This window comes from Tenrec ecaudatus, chromosome 8, assembly GCF_050624435.1.
Source record: "Tenrec ecaudatus isolate mTenEca1 chromosome 8, mTenEca1.hap1, whole genome shotgun sequence".
Classification (NCBI taxonomy): Eukaryota; Metazoa; Chordata; class Mammalia; order Afrosoricida; family Tenrecidae; genus Tenrec; species Tenrec ecaudatus.
The window spans coordinates 124,229,806-124,246,191 of NC_134537.1; the positions used below are offsets into that span (position 1 = coordinate 124,229,806).

A 16,386-nucleotide genomic window follows, 5' to 3' on the forward strand; every position below is an offset into this window, starting at 1 on the left:
GGGTTGACTTGGACTCCTCGGTGTTGCCGTGGAAGGCTTGCCAGTGGCTGATTTTGTGAGTGATCACCAGGCCTGCCTTCCATAGCATCGATGGGTGACTTAAACAGCCAACCCTCCTGGTGGTCAGTAACCACATTGAGCTCTGTGATGGGCAGGTTACCTCTCGCCTGTGAGGAAGCAGAGGTTCAGAGAGGCTGAGTAAATTGTCCAGGGTCATCTTGCCATCTGGAACTGGAATCTGAACAGGAGCTGGTGAGCGGTAATGGGATATGATGACATCCAAGACGGCAGCGGATTACCAAGGACTCTGCTCTGCCTCACAGGGCTGTTTGCAGTCGAAGGACACAGGTCTGGAAGCGTTCTAGGGCAACACATTGCTGTGATGACGGACAAGACAGTTGCGGTGGCTTCTAAAGTGACTTGGTAATCACAGACCTGGGCTGGATTGATTCTGAGTGCAGACCTATGGGGAGAAGTTGCAGGAAGGCAGAAAGTGGCCTGCAGAGCTCCCTAATTGATCGGCTGGCTCCAACAGCGTTGGCCTCAGAAAGAGCGTCCACCCTGTCACCATGCAAAGATTGGCCCGAAGGATCGTGGATCAGGGCTACTAGGGGAGGGATTCACTCAATGGTCGGAAGATCTCTCTGATGGACTGATGCTCATCAGCTGAAAGCACATGCTGTCTGTCACCCAACGGGCAGTGCCCTGGATGAGGTGGACGCGCAGGTTGACCCTGTTGTCTCCTCCTCTCCTATGGCAGGTCTGGAGGGATGGTTCAGAGCAGTCTGAGGGTGGGTCCGCTAAATGACATCTCGCTGTACGTGTTGTGGGTCGCTGTTATCCAGTCTGCCCTTGACTCTACCCCATGCGACACAGAGAAGAACTGTCCCGGCGGGTTATTCCCCCGAAGTTTGATGTCTCTATTAGCCATCAGCTTTACGAAGGCAGATCACCCGGCTTTTCTTTTGTGGAGACAGGTTCAAACTGCCAACCATCTGGTTAGCAGCCAGTTGCAACCTGCTTGTGCCACTCAGCCTTCTTAAAAGGCCTCTATGTGTGATTTTAGGTGCCCTGGTGGCATAGTTGGTTTTGCATTGGGCTGCTAACCAGAAGGTCCGCAGTTCAAAACCACTCCACAGGAGAAAGAGGAGGCTTTCTCCTCCTGTAAAGAGTTGCCATCTCAGACCCCCTGGGGCCATTCTGTGCTGTCTGACTGGGTGGCTCGGCGTCAGGATTGACTCGATGGCAGTGAATCTAGATAGGGATGATTTTAGAAAAGACCTTTTTCGGACTTCTTGGAGCCAATGCAGAAGGCGATGGACGAAATCTCTGAGGGTCATTTTCGTGCTTGTGAGCACGAAGAGCTGGAAAGGAGGACACGTTGCCTTGGCAGATGGAGAAGTCTCTGGAGAAGGAAAACCGACACGGGTCCAGGAGGACAGCCTGCGTTTTCAGACCTCAGACAGGCATGCTGGGAAGAGAGTTTGCTTTGTAGGAAAGAGGTTGAGTTTAACATTGAAAACGTTGGCATTGGAGTGGCAGAGAGCCCTCTAAAGCACATTGTGGGTAGCTACTTAGGCCCAGCAGGCAGAAAGCGTGTGCACACATTGGAGTGAAGGTGTGTGGCCATTTACTCCTGAATGAGACGCGGAGTTCGTGAAAACAGATGGCATCTGAATGAAAGAAACTTTATGAGATGAAGCCCCCAGAAAGAGGGAGAGGAAAGTGATCAAGGAAAGGCCCAGGGGCATTCCAGTCAGAGCCTGAGAACGAGAACGCAGACTAGTTCTGGGAAAGAAAAAGCAGGGACGGGGCCCTCGGATGAAGGCTTCCACCGGTTTTACTCAGAACACGTCTCAGTGGCACTCCTGGTGTCTGATATTCTGGGCTGCCCTCCAAAGCTTTAATTTAGGCTTCGAAGAGTCGAGGTGAGCACAGATGAGCTGGTGCATCTTGGGGGATGAGATTCCATGATGGCGGATCAGGTCCATCCGCATAAATCATTTGGCAAGGCTGATGCGCTGTGATGGGGCCTGACTGTAAGCCCAGACTTTTTGTTTTCTTTTCTCTTCTTTGGAGAGAGACAAGAGAGTTAGAAACCCAGAAAGTGACCAGAACCCAGCAGCTGCGGTTTCTGTTGCGATGGCTCTGACTCCGGTGTATCTGAGTACAGCCGTTCTCCACAGTGTTTTCAATGGCTCTGACCATTTGGAAGTAGACTGATTACCAGGCCTTTTCCTGAAGTGCCTCTGGGTAAATCTGAACTGCCAACCTTTGGGGGTCGAGTTGAGCACTTACTTGTTTTATGCCATCCAGCAGAAACGTCTATCTCCCACCAGAAAGGAAGGCGTGGCTCAGGATTAGCCAGTCCAGGTTAGGGTGGTTATAACAGGGCAAGGGGCTGCTGGGACAGGGCAAAAGTGGGGCTTCATAGGGAACCAGGAGGGGCTGTGGGTAGAGGTCATTCCTGACCCTCCGGGCAGGGCTCATGTTGCATAGAATAATATACACCGTGCTTTCTTAACTTGGATCCTTGACTTAACTTGGATCCTTGACTTTATCTTAGTGGAGTTTAGGTGTGAAAGTCGAGTTCTGATCATTTCCAAGATTCGAATGGAGTGTAGGACGAGTCTTCTCTGAAAGGCCTACCCTCTGGGCCCTTGGTACAAGGGCGTATTCAAGGGACGCACTGGTTGCCAGTTTTCTAGATCCTCCTTCGGGAATGATGGTATCAGTGAGGTGTCTGGCCTGGAAGACCTTGAGACAGACAGTTTCCTTGGGGCGGAGCTGCAGGGAGTGGAACAATGACCTTCATCTCCATGGACAGCATGCTCTGTTCTATCAGGATGCAGGGGCTTATTAAGACAGGACGCCTCTGGACCCCACTGGGCTCAGTGCTTGTGTCTCCTCGGGCCAGGAGTAGTGTGATCTTGGAAAATTAATTTAGTCTCTGAGTCGTAGTTTTCTTAGTGGAAAGTGGCCAAAGTTCCACTTGCAACTAATTAAACTAAAAATCATGTGGAACACTTAGAGCTCTTTCACTGAGAAATTGGAATAACTTCACTTAGGCCTTTGAATGTCCGCAAGGCTGTGCTAGTTCTATGAGACACGTAGAAAGAGCATGAGTAAAAAAGAACTTGGGACAGAAGAAACACCTCAATATGAGTAGTCTTCCAGAAAGTCTTGACATGGTCCTGCATTCAGTTCCTTTCTGAATCACCAACGAAATGGCCAGGCACGGTGGAAAGGGAAGTGGAACAATGAAATGTGGGCATCGTGGGGGAAGGGAGCAGAGAGAAAGACCATTGAGGACGCCCATCAGAGAGCAAACCGTGATTGGAGAGATGGAGAATTGCAACAAACCCCATCACACAGAATTCAGTCTGGGCAGAGACGGCGTTAAAGGGGAGAGCTGGTCTTCCCTACTGGGCATCACAGATCAGGCAAGGGACCCGAGACAAGGTCATGGGATTTGAGAGAGCAGGGTTTTATGGGTGACCTTTGATAGAAGCATGCATTGCTGGAATCTGAAGTGCCAGGCATAGATGTATCTCATCTTTACACCATCCCTGTGCCTGGATACTATTTGTGTCCTCACTTCATAGCCCTTTACCGTGTCCAAGAAGGTTACACAAGGCCCCTGAACGAGCGGCAGGGGAGCTGCCCTTTGTTCCCAGACTTCCTAGCCCCCTGGGGGCTCCATTCTGCCAGCAGGGTGGACAGGAGACAGACCACAGATGCTAACGGGAGTTGGTGAGGAGGTATAGCCAGAAAGGTCTAGAACTGGTTCATGAGTCTGGTCACGATAAAAGGAAATAAATGATGGTTGCTCAGATCACAAATGATTCCATCTCCTTCCCCACAGGTGAGGCAATCCGATTTCTTATTTGGACTTCCCAGAAGAGGGAAAAGTGCAGAATGCCGAGAGGGAAAGGGTTAACATTTTTGTTCAGTGGGGTGGTTCTGGTCCCTTCCTCATGTCTGACCTTTGGATCATCTCAGAGAGCATGCAGTGGGCGGTGTTTTAAAAGAGCAGACTCGCTGGTGGGGGGACGTGTTTGCAGACACAGTGGGTGGGATTGCTCTCATCCAACATGGTTGTCCTGCCAAGTGGGCTCTCGCAGGAGCAGGTAATTTCCCCCACAGGGGTACTTTCCTATACTTTCTACGTACAATTGACTCAATCGATGTAATTTATATATACAAGTAGCACGTTGATTAAAATGTTTACATACCTTCTAGTTGAATACCATTCTTAATACTCTGCCTTATGTGATCCGAGTCCTGTGACCGTCACCCCTCCGCCCTCTTCTTCCATTTTGGCTTCCCCACGAGTCATCTTGCATGGCTTTTTGTGTCTCACCTGATGGCTTTCCGAAAAGTATATGCAATCTGACCATGAGGAAAAGTTCTCAAATTACTCGTACTTCAGGACCGGCTTTCCCAGAGTTGGTTGGTGCTCTTAGGGAGCGTGGAGGAGCCTTATGCCCTTTCGTAAAGCAAACTAACTTTATAGCTCTTTTGAGGTCAAGGATTTTGTCCTTACTGTCTCGCTAGCATGAATGTGTAGCCTCCTGGGCTGGATGTGAGGCACTTAGGTACTTGAAAGGCATGTATGCAGGCCGGGGTGTGGGGTGGTCTGGTTGGTCCCCATCCAAGCGAGGGAGAGTCCAGTTGTGAGGGTGGCCCGTGCCATCAGCTAGTCACCCAATGCAGAGCCAGTGGTGGTGCAAACCATCCCTGAGGAAAATTCAACCACAGCTTCCTCTGGGTCCCTGTAGGTGGGTCAGCCGGTGAGGCAGAACGTTTCCTAAGAAATACGAGCGAAGGTGGTGTCGTGATTCCTCCTGAGAGAGTCTGCAGTTGACTCCTGCGAGCACGCCATCTCGAATGTGTCCAGTGTAGGACTTCCCGGGACAGTTAGACGGTCCTGCTTCTTGCCAAAGCCACCGTCTGGCAAGCCAGCTGCGGTGGCTCCGCTTCCCTGAAGGGAAATGAAAGAAGTGGACTACCCAGCGCGTGCGCGGTCAGGCGGAAATGGACGCCATTAGCCCCAGGCTGGTTTAAGGAAGTAGGGGATGCATTCGGTAGCGTGGAGTCCGCCCCTAGCATTCGAAAAGTAAACCAGTGGAATTTAAGCAACGGAAGGGAGGGAAAAGAAAGTGTTCTCAATTCTTTTTTCTTTTCTTCTTCCTAGCAAGAACCAGTTGAGTCATCTTTGGGGCTTAGTAATGGAGTAAGTGATCTTTCTCCCGAGTATGCGGTCCTGAATTCAGCTATAAAAAATGAAGTGGATAGTACGGTGAACATCATAGGTAAACTGTTTTGACATCTCGTTTTTTTTTAAATGCACACACTGGCCCCAGGGGGCTGGAATTTGTAAAGCAGTGATCGTGAAACACAGTCAGGGAATGGGAGGAGGTGTTGCATCTATCTCAAAATGCACGTTCCGGCCCCGAATTCCAGGGCTGAAAAAATAAAGGCCTTTGAGGATGAGATAAAGAAACTTGCATGTGTCTGTCTGGAGAAAAAAAAAGAAGAAGAAGGCTGAGAGGATGGCTTCCCAGCAGTAGGAGTGGAGGAAGCGCCTTTTCCTCCAGCGGCTAATGATTAGTGATGCTCCATCTTTTTCCAATATTGAGTTACATGAACCAGTGTGTTGTGCATCAAATCCGGGCCCCACGGAGACGGGAGACTCTGCATGAATTCTGTGAGCACCTGTTTATTCTGGGGCAGGCTTGCGATTGAGGTGGGACTCGTGTCACAGGTAAAGAAATGGAGGCCCCGAGTCCATGTTGCCAAAGGGAATCGCTTGCTTCAACAGCTATGTCTGAGTCCCCTCCGTTGATGATGTGCACTCAGGCCATGGACAGGAGATGGAGTGGGAATGCAGCTAGACCCATCGTGGTAAGAGCTGCCAAGGAAAAAAGAGTGACCTGGACCAGATTTAGACTGGGAAGGCCACGGGGCCCCTGTGAGGAGCAACAGGTGACTTATGGGGCAGGCAGTGGACTTGGGAAAGCAGAAGGAGGGGCAGTGGGATTGAGCACGGTGCTGGTGGGGAGCGTGAGCCTCAGACAGAAAGGGAGGCAGGGGTGGCTTGTACAGGCCATGGCAGTTCTGGGAAGGAGGTTGGGGTTCATGTCAAGTGACGTGGGACTGTTAAAAAACCTTTTTCTATAGCCGTGTGTGCTAGGAATCGGGCTGCTTACTACAGCGGCAGCAGTTCCAACCCACCAGCTGCTCAGAGGGAGAATAACGAGGCTGCCTGCTTTCCATACCGATTTTCCATCTCCAGAACCTTAGACAGCATCTGTGCATTGGAAGGGACTCGAAGGCTGTGGGTTGTGTCAGGCAAACAGGAAAGGGCACCGATGTGCCTCACACTCACAGCTGTGACTGCCACTCCGTGAGAAGTGAAGGAGGTGAGGTTTTCCCAGCTGGGAAGGGTCCTACGCATGACGCACTCTGGATGCTTCTGGATGAGAAATGGGAAGCAAGATTACTTTCCTGACAGACACCCTAGCTCCCAAGTCTTCTCCCCTTTGCCTCTGTGGCTGCTTCCATGGCTTGAGAGACCTCCTGGCCTCCTTCACCACCTTCCTGATTCTTTATCTTACCTTGCTCAGCAGACACCCTGAGGAAAATGTATGCTCACTGAGCCTTTAACAAAAAGAAAAATGGAGTTTCCCAGACTCTCTTCCTAGAATTCAGCCTATTGTGAGTGAGTGGGAGGTTTTTGGCGTTCCCCTCTGTGTATGAAATTAAACTCAGCCTCAGATAAAATGCCAAACCAAAGCCTCACTTGTCCCAGAGTTTTGTTTGCTTTTTAGGAGAAATTCTGCTTGGGCTTTCACTATAAAAACCCTCTGTCCAGTTCAGTGTTCCTTGCCCTTTTGTATAGGTGGGGCTGCCGGGAGCTGGCGCTCACTTACTGAGTCATGATCTTCCTCTAGGGCCAGGGAAAACCCCAGGGTTGGCTAGGGAATCATCAGATGGATTCTCATTGCATTTACGAAGGAATTCATAGCGCATGGCAGCGGAGTGAGAATGAATATCTGTGTAGGTAATTAGTGGGCACCCTTAGGAAGGAATGTCATTATGTATAAAATAGACAAGTGCAATATTTTAGAGAATTGGGTCATTTGTGATCGTCTATGATAGCGATGCTTCGGCCGGTTTAGCTCTTTTGCAAGCTCTTGCCTACACTCTTGAGATCGTTGATTAGCTCTCTCTCCCACCACTCCCCACCCCATCTTTGCAGTTTGTGCAGAGATGCGAAACCGCGGAGTCTTCCTTCGAAGGCCTCTGGAATTTGTGAGATTGTTTTGTCCCCCTTGAGTTGGAAGCCTCAAGGAATTCTCATCCTACTTTTATAAGCAGCCGCCTATAAGCGTAACACTGGGGTCCGGAATGCGTTCCTCACATGTCTGTAGACTAGGGAGCGGGCGAAATAGATTGAGAATTACGAATCCAGCGAAGGCCAGCCCCGAGTCGATTTCTCACTCTGGTGAGGGTTGGCTCATTTGTCAACAAGTTCAGTAAGTGGTCAACAGATGACGTGGGTGGCTGCCCTGGCAGAGAGCTGCCTGGCCTGATTGCTGGTTTGTTTACTGTGATTTTTGCCACCCTGATAGTAGGATACACACACACACACACACACACACACACACACACACACACACGGGAGGGCTGGGTTCCGGTTGGACTCCTGCCCCCTAAGAGCTGAGGTACCCTTTCCGCGAGTTCCGGCTGTGTGTCCCGAGATGCCTCATCCCCAAGAGAGCCTGTCTTCCACGGCTCCAGCTCGCCTGTTTGGGTACATGTATGATCAGAAGCACAGTGAAGACTTATCTCCGCTTTTTCTTTAAAAGGATGAAGAAGCGGGTGGTGGTGGCACGATTTAACTTTTCTTTAGCATTGAAGTGTGTGCGTGCGTGTGTGTGTGTGCGCGTGTGTGGTGACTACTGTTTTTAGGAAGCGGAAGAAGCCAGCAACATGTGAATTGTTCTGACTACACCCAGCTGGCATCTGGCCCGGGGGAGCAGTGCTCTCAATGCTGAGCTGGATGGAAATGATCTGCAGGCCAGTGTCGGAAGCTTGCAGGTGCGGACGTTCTGTCCAACTTGTCTGGGCAGTGCTGTACAGCCCCATAGTGCTTCCTGATAAAGGGCCACCCCACCCTTCCATTCAAGCAAAGATTGCCGGGAGACAAGGGAGGCCATTCATGCCCCTGAATTCAAGAAACCTGATTCCATGAGACGAGACACAGGGCAGGCAGGAAAGAATGTGTTTGGGATCTTTGTCTTCTTTGGGGTTTGGTGATCGCTATTCAGTTTGACTTCACTTTATCTGAAGTGAAACTGGAGGAGCTTTTTAAAGGCCAGCTGGGAAACCCACGTGTCAGGAGGGAAGCAGGAGGAAAGATGGGCAACTGTGGGATGATGGCCTCAGATGACATCCGTCGGGCGGGCAGCCCTGGCACCTGGCTCCCTGCGGTTTCCATGATGGCCAACGATGGTACTGCACAGGATTGCACAGTAGAGCCCCGTCTTTCCGTAGCTCCTTTCTTTATTATCCTTTCCCCCATTCCCACCCCATTCCACCCCGGTCCTGAAGATGTGAAATTCCATCTAGAATCTGCAGTATCATCTTGAGGTGGCTCTTTCGCTGGAAGGCACGCCTTTGCAAGGGGGTGGCAGTGGGGTCTTCCAAGTCCATGCTCAGTGGTTTCTGAGCTGTGCTCTGTGCCCGGGAGCTCAGGGACAGGGCCCATTGAGTCAGACCTTGGGAAAGCACTCATTGCTTTTAAGAGGTCCTCTGGACAATAGAGTGAAACACCGCCCGATCCTGCCACCTCCTCTCAACTGCTCCATTGAAGCCCGCCCACTGTGGTAGCCGCCGTGCCAATCCATCCTACTGAAGGTCTTCCCCCCCCTCACCCCCCTCTGCCACTTCCTCCTCAGGGTCTAGTCCCTCCTGGGGACATGTCCCAAGTACAGGAGATGAAGTCTCGCCACCCTGGCCTCTCAGTTGCAGTCTGCAGTTCTACCTTCAAGGTAGATTTGCCATTCCGGCAGACGGTGGAATATTCCATAAAGACTGGAGAGACAGTGCTGGCAAGGGATATTGACTATACTGTGGAATAGCAGAAGAAAACACAGGTCGACCTGGGACTCTCTGTCATCTCACGATGTACCCAGACAGAACTGCCAACAGCCCTTCGTTTCCTTCAGCTGACTGGGCCACAGAGGCAGGTCTCCGGACTTTCTCACTGTGTGCTAATCAGGAGCGGTGGGCAGTGAAGCTTGGCTTTTTTTTCTCAACTTTTTAAGTTCTCATTTCCCCCAAGATCCTTGTCTTGTTATGGATTATACTTATTTGTTTGTTTTGTTTTCTCCTCCCTACCCCGCTTCTACGCATCAAATCCACCTATCTTCTCTCAGCCTGTTTCTCCACTCCAGTCTCATCTTTCTACTTCAGGCACCGGCCCCAGTCCCTTTCACTCCTTGCTGAGTGCCGTTCGCTTCTGCTCCCTCTCCATCTCCTTTTCCCACAGAGTGATTTTTAACCATGTCACTCTCCTCACCCCCCACCCAGCCTCCCAGGGCCCACGACCCCAGACAAAAGGTGCTTCTGTATGGAGAAAGCCAGGTTGGTGTTGTGTTTGCTATTTTCCAGAGGCCACTAAGGCTCTGTCAGCACAATACGGCAACAACAACAAAGGGATCTTAAACTAAATCAGTACGTGTAAGCTGCCGATCCAAGAAGCCTTTCTCAGATTGCTGTGCCCTGTGACATGTTGATGAAACCCCAAAATTTCCATGGTCCCCCATTACCTCTCCCCATGCTATGCCACCTCCTAGAAGGGGTGGAGAGTTTATACTGCACCAACCACCCTCTTGCTGCTGCCTGCAACTAGAACCAACCAGTTTGGCCAGTTCTGAGCTACAGAGGCCAGTCTGAAGCACACAGGGGCAGAACTCCTGTCTCTCAAATGACTGCCGTTCTCTCTGGTTTGTTGCAAGATGGGTGAATAAATCACTGTGTGATTAGAGGTGTTAAAATAATATTAGTATTATTATATTATCAAAATCACATTACAACATACTGGGGAGACACAATTAACCTCCATCTGCGCTGCATCCTGCCGGCTGGTATTGGCAGTTTCCACGACCGACTTTCCAGGCAGGGTCAGAGAACTGTCCACTTGTACCATGGCTGATGGCCCAAATGTATGCCCTCGCTAGACATTTTGCTCGTGACTGCAGCTACCTTGGTGACCTTGGCAATTTCCCTGACCTCTCTGGGTTTTGACTCTTTGTTTTTCTCAACTGTAAAATGATAGGCCCCAATCACCTCTAAGGGTCTTTCCATTTCCAATAGTCCCTGCTTTAAAGACGTTCCTCTCTGAAGTGGAGCCTTCCTCTAGGCAAGGAGTGTTAATAAATAAGAGTGACCATTTAAGGAAGCAAACCGGTTCATCAGTAACCAGCCATGAATAATATTGTTCTAATTCTCAGTAACTAGGTTCAGATAAAGTTACATTCCTGTGGGTAACTCTTTCCTTTATGTACTGCCCTCAATAAGCTGTGGGGGGGTGGGGGGGTGGGATAAGTGGATTTTTTTAGCTCCCCAGTCATTGGAGAATTTCCTTGGCAACCAGTCTAGAACTGTTGAAAAGAAATTTCAGTATTAGTTTTGAACCCAGAATATCATTGAGGCGAGAGTTGAAAGTTTGTATCCTATTTGGGGGGCTTAGAAAGCAGAGTAGCGTTTTGAACCTCCCTAGCTCTTCCTACTGGGAAGCACTTTAAGAGTTGAATTTGGGGGCCAGGAGAAGCTGAATTCAAATCCTGGTTCTGCCACTTCTGAGCTGTAGACTTGGAATGTGTTACTTGGCTCGCCTGGACTCTGTGTCCTCTCTAAAATGGTCATGAAAACGGTACCTTCCTCAACAGTATTTTCCTATTGTGGTAAAAAAAATATATAACAAAATATTTGCCAATGCAACGCTTTTTACATGTGCAGTTCGGCGACACTGAGTATATATAACACCTGCCATGCTATGCACCATCTCCGCTGCTGCTTTCCAAATTATCCCACCACCATGAACAGAAACTCCGTTCCCTCCATGCTGAATCTCTGCCGTTGAGTCAATTCCAAATCATAGTGGTCCTAGAGGACAGAGTAGGGTAGCTTTGGCGTTTCCAAGGCTCCTCATATGGGAACAGACAGCCTCATCTTTCTCCAGAGGAGAGGCTGACCTTTCCGAAACACACCCCTGGCTTCCATCCCTGATAGCCACTGATGAAACTTGGGTCTCGCTGTATTTGGCTATTTCACAGAGGTGAGATCATTTGCTGCTTTGTGATGGACAGATTTAAATCAGCATAGCGTTTTCGTGGATCGTCCATGTTGAAACATGTATCGGGACTTCTTTCTCACTGTGGTTGGATAATATTTCATTGTATGTCTACACCACAATTTGTTTATCCATTCATCTGTTGATGGACACTTGGATCGTGTCCACCTTTGGACTATCATGACCTCATAGGGTTTGGAGATCATGCTGGTAAAGCAATCAACATAAATTGGGCAAAGGTCAGCGCTCGCGAAATGTTAGCTCTTGACATTGGTGTTCATCACAGTCAAGATACTCTTCGGTACCCAGGGGAGTGTTGCTCCCCAGCTGGCTTATTGTGAAAGATAGCGCATGGCTCCCCAGGCCTCCGACTAGCTCTCTCTTTTGCCAATTGGGACGGAGTTGAGTTTGAGTCGAAGAAAGTCATTCCTGACCACAGAGGGAGAGAAATTGACTAGCGATGGCACCCAAGCACGGGCAGATCCCATCTCAGAAGTTGGGGGTTCCCTGCTGCTGTCTTGGGTTTGGGAGTTGAGATTTGGGAACCGTTTCTGATGTGTCCTCAAAGGAATGCACAGACATAAAGCTACATACTCCCCCGGTGGCAATTGAACCTTAGCTAGAACGCAGTCATCTTAACTGGGTATCCAGACTGTGGTCCTGCAAACAAAGCCATATGTCCAGATTACATGTCAAATTCAAGTGGAGATGCTGACCTACTTGTTTCCATCATTTCTGTAAGTTGAAGTATCATTCACACACATTTAAATTAATCCCATGTTAGATGTACAGCTCCGTATGAACGTTTGCAAACACATACATTTGTGTAAGTACCATCCCATTCAAGACAGAGAACCTTTCTGTCACCGCAGTGTTTCCTTGTGCACAGTCTCCTTGCACACCCAGTCCCTACCCACCTGTGGTCTCATATTTTGTCTCTAGATTTATGCCTGCTGGCTTCTGGCCATACTAGACGTGTCGCCACCAGGAGTCTCGACTAACTCAAGTTTCCATAGCTGCTTCCCAAAGATCAAGGATTCGAACCACCACCAACTCTGAAAAGATAGGATTGTGATTGCCGAGGTTGAAGTCTTTGTGGCTATAGAGACGTGAAACACATCAAAGCAAAGGAAGAAGCTTCCATTGGTTGACCAAGCAGAGGCGTGTCTTGGGCCCAGACACTCAGTTTGCTTCTGGGGCCTTGGGTCAGATTTTCTTTTTCTTAGACTATTCCTCGGGCTTTAGCTTGTGTCTGATGATTCAGTTCAACAACTAGTCTTCTGCACACCCTCAGTCGAGAAGGGAGTCTGCTATGAGCCCAGTTGGGAGCATCCTGGGGCAGTTCTCCTGTGTTCTTAGGGCCACATCAGCTTGAGAACCCCTAGCAACAACGTGCCCTCATGGCACTTGACACTTCGCCATGTCTGGTGAAAAGCATGCTACTTGAAGAACTGACTTGGACATTATGAGGGAAAACAATTTCTGGGAAGAAAATTACAGGGAGAAGAATTCTAGGTCAGAACAAAAGGATGTGATTAGGAAGATACTTGAACTGCTGCCATTGTGCTCGAAGCTACCTTCGGGGTCTCGATTAAAGAAACGAGAATGGAGCTTTGGAATGTTGGCGTTCAAGTGTCTTTGATTGAAATCAAATTGCTTTCAGGCCTTAACCGCTTACTATGTACGATCTTACTAGTTGCATTCTCCTCTCGCTTCCCTGTTCCCTCCTCCACCGAGACGCATTCTTTGGTTTCTACCTGTGCTCATCAGTGGCTTAGGACAGGAAAGGTCTTGGAATCAGTTCTCATTTTTCCACGCTTTATTTTACTTGGGAGAGGCAGCCGAAGAAACCCTGAGAGAGGCACCAAGTTTGTTCTTGGGGATGTGCGGAACTGATGGTCTCAGACTGAAATGGGAGGGTCGGGTGGATGAAATAAGACATTGGGAGTCTGTCTGCCACATGTAGCCTGTTTTCCCCTTTCTTAACTTTTATCCCTTCCAGGAAAATTAAATAGCATCCAATTCCCGTTCCCTCATTGTGTGGTCACTTTGTGAACTCTTACCACATCCCTACATCCCCCTGTCCAGCCTCCTTTCATAATTAGGGAACCTGCAGATTCCCGCCGCCTTGTTTTGTTGTCGCCGTTAGGTACCTGGTAATGGTTGTGAGGTGCCGCTCACTCTTGTTGGTTTTAGCTGCCATGCAGTCGGCCCCGGACTCACGGCCACCCCTTGATACACAGGACAAGCGTGCCAGAACGGTTCCTGGCTGTCCTATGTGTGGAAGCAGCTTGCCAAGCCTGGCCTTTCAGGGAGCCTTCAACCTGTGGATTCACAACTGATTACAAACTGCTTATGCCACTCAAGCTCCTCGGCTTCAGTTAAAATAAGTCCCATGGCTACTGAGTTAATCCCAACTCAAAGCAACCATATAGGACAGGGTAGCACTCTGCCATGGGCTTTCCAAGACCTATGTCTTTCTGGGGACAGACACCTTCGTCTTTCCCTCACAGTTTAAACCAGGGCCCTTTGTATGCCTGTTCTGAGTACCTAGCCTTCCGAAGGGATTGGAATAGGATTCCCTTCCTGCCTAACCTGAACATGGTGGGCATGAGTGAGCAAATGATAGGGACAGGGGGCGCCGCACACAGTCTCCGCTGTGTGGCTCTGGGAAGGTGACTCTACTCTGTATCGGAGTTTCTTCACCTATCACAGAGGAAGGGTGCTCCCCCATCAGTCTTAGGGGTTGAAATTGCAGAAGCACCTGGAAAGACCCATGAAACATGGAGGACGATGGCGCCCATTTAGATGGGGTGAGAACTTTGGGAAAACATTGTTAGTGCCTGATCTTTTCTTGTATTTCTTGGGAGTTCATTTTCAGAGCTATTTCATTGAATCAACTAGGATGTCAGTTTTGTTCCAAATTAGGGCAGCACACTAGGGGCATCAAACGAAGGCCGCTCTGAGACACACCCTCATGCTCTTCTCAGGATGGCCAGCATTACAAAGGAGCTCCAACACACAGCGCCTGTGAAGCAGCAGAGAAGCTGGGTCACTCACACATTGCCGGAGGGAATGCTAGAGGGCACAGCTCCTCTGGGAAACTGTTTGGCAATTTCTTGTAAAACTAAACATGCAATTACCATATGACCTAGCAATTGCATTCTTGGGCATTTGTCCCAGAGAAATGGAAACTCATGTTCATGTGCAAAACCATACACTAATGTTTGTAGCAGCTTTATTTGTAACAGCCCAGAGCTGGACACAACCCAGATGCCCTTCAGTCAGGGCCTAGTCCGTCTCTCCGTGCACTGGAACACTCCTGAGCAGTAAAAAGCAGCAGATGATGCTTAGGTTTGAGCACATCGATGCAGCCACGGGGTCAGTCCATCCTATGTAAGGTCTTCCTCTATTCGGCTGCCCTGCTAGTTCACCAAGCATGATGTCCTTCTCCGGGTCGCTCCTAACCACATGTCTAATGGGCATGAGATGAAGTCTTATCCTTGCCTCTGAGGAGCATTCTGGTTGTACTTCCTCCAAGACAGATTGGTTTGTTCTTTTGGCAGCCCATGGTACCGGCACTATTCTTCGCCAGCACCGTGATTCAAATATATCAATTCTTTGGTCTTCCTGATTCAGTGTCCAGTTTTTCATGCCTCTGAGGTGACAGAAAGTCCCATGGCATGGGACAGGCACACTTTCCTCCTCAAAGTAACCTCCTTGCTTTTCAACACTTTCAAGAGGTCATGGGTGGCAGATTTACCTTCCCAATTAAATAATGGCAAGATTTAACCAAATGGAGAAAAGCTGAGTGGTTTCGAGGGATTAGAACAAAGAGGAGGTGGGGGGAGATGGTGGCAGCCGGTGCAGCTGGGAATGGTTAAAAAGAGTCACCTGAGAGATGCTCGTGGTGATGGCATTTTTCTTTATTTTGATTGTGGTCACAGATATGTCAATCTGCACACACAGGTTTATGTAGTAGCATAAAACTCCATATGCATGCAGACACACACGTACACAAATGAGTTTGATTAAAACAGAGGAAATAAGAACCAGGTGAGTGGACGGTATCACTGTCATTATCCTGACTGTGGTATTGTACTACAGTTTTGTAAAATGCTACCATTGGAGGAAACACTATAAAGGGGACTTGTGTACTTTTCTCACAAATTCATGCCAGTCTACACTGAGCCAGATGGGTCAGAATCCCTCCTTGCCAGCGTTTTTTGGGAAATTGACGCCACTAACATTTATTAGCCTTGTGAAAGTGACTCTATGTCATTGTTTTGACTTTAGTTTTTGCCCAGTGATCCTGCTACCTGCAGGGTAGGAGGAGGTTTGGGATCAGGAACAGAACACTTGAAGCTAGAAATCACACACAGGGGTGGATCTGTTCCCTTATTAAGATGTGATCCTGCCTCTCTGGACCACAATCCCAGAAAATAGCAGAACAACCCTTCAGCGCCAGGGTGAAGAACAGACACAGGCCAGGCTCCGAGGACTGTCAATCATGGCTCAGCAGCTGCATCTGGCTGCAGCATGCGCCTGGGACTGGCTTGATTTGGGGGCTCTGTGAGGTAGATGGGATGAGGCGTCCTGTAATCCCATGGCAGGTATACTGGAAACAGCTCAGATTATCCAGATCACTGGCAGACTGCATCTCTGGAGACATCTGCCTGAAGCTAAGGCTTGTTCTTCAGCTTCAAGGCAGGTGGTAGGTGTTGGTTGGGAGCCTGACTTCTGGCTGATTGGATTGGAGGGTTGGGGGAGCAGTTGTTGATTTTTGTTTGTTGGTGTTTTAAGAAAGCGTGCAAAGTCAAGAGACTCTCTTTTCTTTGAAGTTATAGGACAGTCTCATCTGGAAACCAACATTGAGGATCAAGAGATTGTCACTAACCCACCAGACATTTGCCAAGTTGTAGAGGTGACCACTGAGAGCGATGAGCAGCCGGTCAGCATGAGCGAGCTCTATCCTCTGCAGATCTCCCCCGTGTCTTCCTACGCAGGTGAGCCGTGGGGAG

At 49.3% G+C, this 16,386-nt stretch overlaps 1 protein-coding gene across 2 annotated transcripts in view; it reads left to right on the forward strand.

The window, feature by feature from the left end:
- The window catches only part of IRF2 (interferon regulatory factor 2), a 111,855-nt gene that overhangs the window by 79,552 nt on the left and 15,917 nt on the right, over positions 1 to 16,386 (forward strand). For both annotated transcript variants that reach the window (XM_075556834.1, XM_075556835.1), the window contains exons 6-7: positions 5,198 to 5,315; positions 16,207 to 16,371. In XM_075556834.1, coding sequence (XP_075412949.1) covers positions 5,198 to 5,315; positions 16,207 to 16,371 — 283 coding nt within the window. The remainder of the gene's footprint in view (positions 1 to 5,197; positions 5,316 to 16,206; positions 16,372 to 16,386) is intronic.